Source organism: Megalobrama amblycephala, linkage group LG16 (genome assembly GCF_018812025.1).
Source record: "Megalobrama amblycephala isolate DHTTF-2021 linkage group LG16, ASM1881202v1, whole genome shotgun sequence".
Lineage (NCBI taxonomy): Eukaryota > Metazoa > Chordata > Actinopteri > Cypriniformes > Xenocyprididae > Megalobrama > Megalobrama amblycephala.
The window spans coordinates 30,899,240-30,905,239 of NC_063059.1; the positions used below are offsets into that span (position 1 = coordinate 30,899,240).

Consider the following 6,000-nt stretch of genomic DNA (forward strand, 5'->3'; position numbering starts at 1 on the left):
ACATTTTGGTCTTTACTCGAAAAACGCAAAGGAAAAAGTTTCCATTTTTAGCACATTGTTGTGTAAACATACCCTCAAATATTATATTCGCCATCATCTAACACTAATAATTTGAATTTAATTTAAATAATTTTGTAAACTGAACATCTTGTACATTTTAATGCTAAATTTACTAGTATTTAAAATGAATTTTAGTGCTTTGTTTATAATTAATTTAGACAAAACAGTAATAATCATAATTATCAATATTGGCCAATATCTTCACACAAAATTGGAATTCACTTCAAAATAACCTTGCTTAATTAAACATGGAACGCAATGATTCCATGTGACAATGTAGCATAGCCTGCTACTATTTGAAATGTTTATTGTTGCATATTGTTTGACATACTTAAAGTGTAATGTGCATATACTGTCCAGTATATAGTCATCAGTATGCTCTGAAAACAGAGATGTTCTAAATCCAATTCAGCATGTTCAACTGGCAAAAACAAGCTCCGACAGACGGCAACAGAGGTAACACTGATCCAACAAAGTGTTCGTCGCCATCTGTCAGTGCGGTGAAAATTGGCATTAAAAGAACTGGACATTATTGCTGAAATATCTTTGTTTTATACATTACAAGAAAAACAGTCATTAGAACATTTTAGATCTTGCTCTTCTGCGTGTTTTTTCAGACAACATCAGAAGTTGCCGTCTGCCTTCAAACAGCAGTATACTAGCAGCCATTGCAGAGTTCAGGCTCTCCACTCCTGGAGCCATGGGCACAAAGAGCCTTCTACCCTCTGTTTCCTCAGCCAATCGAAGAGCCTCCAAACTCAGTCCACGTGCCTCTCCGCCAATCACCAGGGCCGTGCTCCTCTGAGCCCAACTCTCATGGTACACCTGAGGCTTCACACACGGCAGTGAAAGTTCATCATCGGACTCTTCATCAGAGTCACTTTCACTGTATTCATCAGAAGTAACATTTTCTATTTGTCCTGAAACTGGAGCTGATGCAGGGTCTTTTGTAAAACTGCTACAGTTATCCGCTACATGAACAATCACATCCTTTGGTAAGTGCTTAGAAATGTCATCCCAGTCCAAATTAGGAAAGACCGGAAGGCGGAAATGAGCTCCCATTGCTGCCCGTAGAACCTTGGGCTCCCAGGCATCCACACAACCTGAAAACAAAAAACAAAAAAAAAAACAGCCAGTGCTTATTACATATATATATATATATATATATATATATATATATATATATATATATATAATGTGTGTGTGTGTGTGTGTGTTTGTGTGTGTGTGTTTGTGTGTGTGTGTGTTTATCATGCATTCAGTTCAGTTCATTTCATTCATTCAAAAAAAAATTTAAAAAAAAAGTTTAAATTGGTAAGTATTTAGTATGGGAACCAAACTTTGAAAATGTGTGATGTGTGAAGACTACCAAAATACACATTTAATTTTTATGGATTTTTTTAAAAAAAGATATAAACTATTTGAAATGGAAATTTTGACATGGATAGAGTGTGACTTCACACATATAATACAGTTTCTTGGGCCTTTTTGTACATCTAGATTTGTCTCCAAAATACATTTAACCCCGTTCCCATATCTCACACACATTTTTAGGACTGAATTTGGCTGGCAAACATAATTTTGCATGCAAAAACACACTATAAACAGACAACAAAGGTAAGTCACAAATCTATATTAAATTAAATACGGCCCATAAGCGTGTAGAGCAAAAGTTTAAAAGCCAAATTTGGAAAAAGTAAATCATCATTAATAAGAATGTTTATTCAACTTAAAAGAATAAAGTTTGTTTGAAAAAATTCTATGGTATATTTAAAGGGATAGTTCACGCAAAAATGAAAATTATACCATGATTTACTCACCCTCGAGCCATCCTAGGTGTCTTCTTTCAGATAAACACAATCGGAGATATATTTAAAAATATCCTGGCTCTTCCAAGCTTTATAATAGTAGTGAAGGGGGGGGCCAGATTTTGAAGCCCAAAAAATTCATCAATCCATTATAAAAAATAATCCATACGACTCCATTGGGTTAATAAAGGCCTTCTGAAGCGAAGTGATGCGTTTTTGTAAGAAAAATATCCATTGTGTTTATCTGAAAGAAGATAGTCATATACACCTAGGATGGCTTGAGGGTGAGTAAATCATGGAGTAATTTTCATTTTTGGGTGAACTATCCCTTTAAGTTGTTAGAAAATATGTAGTTTTCATGCATTTGGATTGTTTTTGAGCAGTCATGAGTTATAAACTCAAATTAATCTAATTAAATCCATTGATTTAAATGGATAATCCATATTATATGTTCTCATAAATTTCATAAAATTATATATTCAAATAAAAATCATCATAAATATTGCTAAAAACAATTCTTGAGTCACGCTAGTTTTGCTAGAGTTCAAGCATTATATGAAATTTAAAAGAACTTCAAATTTTTTAATAAAAAAATGGTAAGTGTAGTAATAGCATGGTAAAAAGTTATGACTATTTCATAAGCTTATGTTCGACCAAGTCAAAACTGACCTGGATTGCAAAAATAGGCTGCATTTTGTATGCGTCATAAGCGTTACATGTCCCTATTCAACAAAAATCTGTTCTCATTTAAACATAGTCCATACCTTTGGTTAGAAGAACACGGTCACAACCAGCAGCTGCTGCACAGCGTAAAATAGTCCCTAGGTTCCCAGCGTCACGTACATTGTCACATAACAGGAACAAAGGCACAGACTGGCGACGCGAGTCTTTTGGAAATGCCAGGCGAGAGGCATCAGGTTTTGAAAATATAGCTGTGATTTGACAGAAACAGTGTGATTTGAGTTGTGTTATAAACATTTAGAAGTAAACTGGGTTTATAAGAGATTCGGCAACTGACCTATAACACCCTGAGGAGTGACCAGGTCAGACCAGGTCTTCATGTCTTCATATTTGACCTTGATGAGCTTGGCCTGCTGTAGTTTATCTAGAGGAAGCTCCTGCAGTCGCTCCACCGCACTGAAGAAAAGCGTCTGGGGAGACGCTCCAGCAGACAGAGCGTCACAGATCAGACGCCTGCCCTCCAGCAGCACCTTACCTTCCTTTTCCCGAAACGCTCTGGAGCGGGCCACACTGGACACCTTCCTGAGGGGACAACGACATGATTGTTGACGTTTTCTTTGATAAAAAAATAACCAAATGTTAATGAAGTAGCGCAAACTCCATCTTCCAGTTCATGTGTTTACCTAATATCTCTACTAATGATTTATAATTTAACCCTTGTGCGGTCTTCATTTGGGGTGTACACTCAGGGTCTTTGCAGTTTTAAAAGTAAAAAAATTATCACTTTAACCAGTAGATGGCTGCAGAGCTCCACTATTTGCTATGTGCTATTTGACTAACTGAAAGTCATCTTTTCTCGAGTATTTTTCAGTTGGATTTATATCTAAATATTATGAAATCACAATTATAACAATAAAAGTTACTTTTTGTCAAAGTTTAGCATTTTTTGTAATAAAAAAAAATAATCTGTTTTTCAATATTGTTACAATATGATGAGACCCTGCTTAGAAAATGGACAAAATTCATCCTCAAAATCAACATTATTGAAAAACTTATTTTTTTCAGTAAAAAAAAAAAAAATGCTAAACTGACAAAAAGTAATTTTTATTGTCATCATTGTGATTTCATAATATGTTTATATAAATCCGACTGGAAAAACTTGTGAAAAGATGTCTTTCAGTTAGTCAAATAACACATAGCCAATAGTGGAGCTCTGCAGCCATCTACTGGATAAAAATGATAATTTTTTACTTTTAAAACTGCATTTTCCAAAAGCTGGGCAAAAATCTTACACTAAACCATGTCAAATTATCCATGTTATCCCCATGAATGAAAGTTAGAAATGTGGGTCTTTTATAAAATGTGGGTCTTTTTGTATAAAAACCTATCCAACAAAATATTTATTTATTTATTTATATAAATTTAAAACATATGATAAATCCTCCAAAAACTGCACAGATATGAAGTAAAAACATTAATAAACAGAGTAAAATTACATTTGTTTTTTTTTTAAAAAACAATTATTTTGTTGCCTGGGGTCTCTGGAGATTTTTTTTTTTTTTTTTTTTTTTACACTAACGTAAAAACAAGATATCACTCCAAAATACATTTAACCCCTTTCCCATATCTAACACACATTTTTAGGGGGTTAATAAAGGCCTTCTGAAGCGAAGTGAAGCAATGCGTTTTTGTAAGAAAAATATCCATTGTGTTTATCTGAAAGAAGATAGTCATATACACCTAGGACGGCTTGAGGGTGAGTAAATCATGGAATAATTTTCATTTTGGGGTGAACTATCCCTTTAAGTTGTTAGAAAATATGTAGTTTTCATGCATTTGGGTTGTTTTTGAGCAGTCATGAGTTATGAGCTCAAATTAATTTAATTAAATCCATTGATTTAAATGGATAATCCATATTATATGTTCTCATAAATTTCATAAAATTATCATAAATATTGCTAAAAACAATTCTTGAGTCATGCTAGTTTTGCTAGAGTTCAAGCATTATATGAAATTTAAAAGACCTTCAGATTTTTTAATAAAAAGTGGTAAGTGTAGTAATAACATGGTAAAAAGTTTATTTCATAAGCTTATGTTCGACCAAGTCAAAACTGACCTGGAAAATTACTTCTCCTTTTTTTTTTTTTTTTACACTAACATAAAAACAAGATATTTATTTTTATTTGTAGATCTAGAAAGTGTTAACAACTATACAAAGTTTCATGTCATTTGGACAAAGAGAACAATTTTTTTAATTATTTTAGCAAACGTTGTTTGAAAGACCCCAAAAAGACCCTATAAGGGTTAAAGCTGACTGGACAGATTTAGCAGGGAACTTTATACACAAGACTTCACCTGTGCTAGGAAAGCATCCACTCTGAAAAGAAAAGATGTATCCTGTATTTGTATGTAAAACAATGTTCTTCCTCAGTGCAGATTTAAAGGGATAGTTCACCCAAAAATTAAATTTCTGTCACCATTTCCTCCCCCTCAAGTTGTTCCAAACCTACATATTCTTTCTTATGCTGAATACAAAAGAATATATTTTGAAGAATATTTGTAACCAAACAGTTGAAGGGCCCCAGTGACTTCCATAGATTTTATTTTCTCCTTTTCTGTATTTTCATTTTTGGGTGAACTACCCCTTTAACAGAGATCTACATATATCTGGTGCTCCTCTATTAAATGTAGATAACAACTGACCTAAGCAGATATCGTGCCATTCAAAACTCAAGTGATGTATTTTGCAAGAATGCAGATGAATTGGTGGCATTTCCTAATAATATGTGTACTCACGCGAGTCTGTTATCTCCAGCAGGGGCCTTTTCATAGCGCAGTCCACCGAGTCTGTCCATCATGTGAGACTCTTCTGCACATTCAGAGACATGACCGCTCCGCTTCCTGTTGCCAGCTCTCTCAGAGACTTTCTCTGTGCAGTATTTCTTATCACTCTCAGAGAGGTTTTTGCCTTTTAGTTTGAACAGCTTTTGATTCATTTTATCAGCTGCGTCATTTGATTTAATAAATGTCTCTCGTTTACCATCAGGATACAAGACCGCCACGGGTCTCCGCCGGAGTCCTCGGACATATCGCCTCGAATTCACCAAGATCTGGTTATGTCCTCTAAATAATGAACTATGTTCCCCGAAAATGACAAATCCACGACCCACGTTATACATGAGCGCTGCCATGTTTGTTGATCACCACCACCTGCGTCACTAGGAATGAACTCTCTGATTCGCGATTCTAATGAGTCGGATCTTTCTCAAGAGTTGGATGAACTAAATATATTTGGACATTAATGCGTCTCCTTTCGGAGGCTGCGTCTTCCGGAGGTTTCATTTGAAGGCTGCATCGAAGGATTGTCCTCAGTGTGAAAAGACGGATCTCAAAATCATTTACTCACAGCTGGAAAGAGTTCAAATATGCAAAAAAAAAAAAAAAAAAAAAA

The 6,000-nt window shown here is 34.6% G+C and overlaps 1 protein-coding gene across 1 annotated transcript; it reads right to left on the reverse strand.

Annotated features, from left to right (window-relative positions):
• Window positions 1–350: 350 nt before the first annotated feature.
• On the reverse strand, window positions 351–5,761 carry mrm3a (mitochondrial rRNA methyltransferase 3a). Its single transcript, XM_048160258.1, has 4 exons — window positions 5,346–5,761; window positions 2,887–3,131; window positions 2,633–2,800; window positions 351–1,163 (listed from the first exon to the last, which is right to left on the reverse strand). The coding sequence occupies exons 1-4, from the start codon at window positions 5,738–5,740 to the stop codon at window positions 637–639; spliced, it is 1,335 nt and encodes a 444-aa protein (XP_048016215.1). The 5' UTR covers window positions 5,741–5,761; the 3' UTR covers window positions 351–636.
• Between the last annotated feature and the right edge of the window lie 239 nt (window positions 5,762–6,000).

Bases quoted from the DNA above. Each gene is read 5' to 3' on its own strand.
- mrm3a (XM_048160258.1), bottom strand. From the start codon at position 5,740: ATGGCAGCGCTCATGTATAACGTGGGTCGTGGATTTGTCATTTTCGGG. The intron at 2,801-2,886 runs GTCAGTTGCCGA...GTCAAATCACAG, and splicing joins CACTCCTCAGGGTGTTATAG to CTATATTTTCAAAACCTGAT. The intron at 1,164-2,632 runs GTATGGACTATG...TTTTGTTTTCAG, and splicing joins CCGTGTTCTTCTAACCAAAG to GTTGTGTGGATGCCTGGGAG.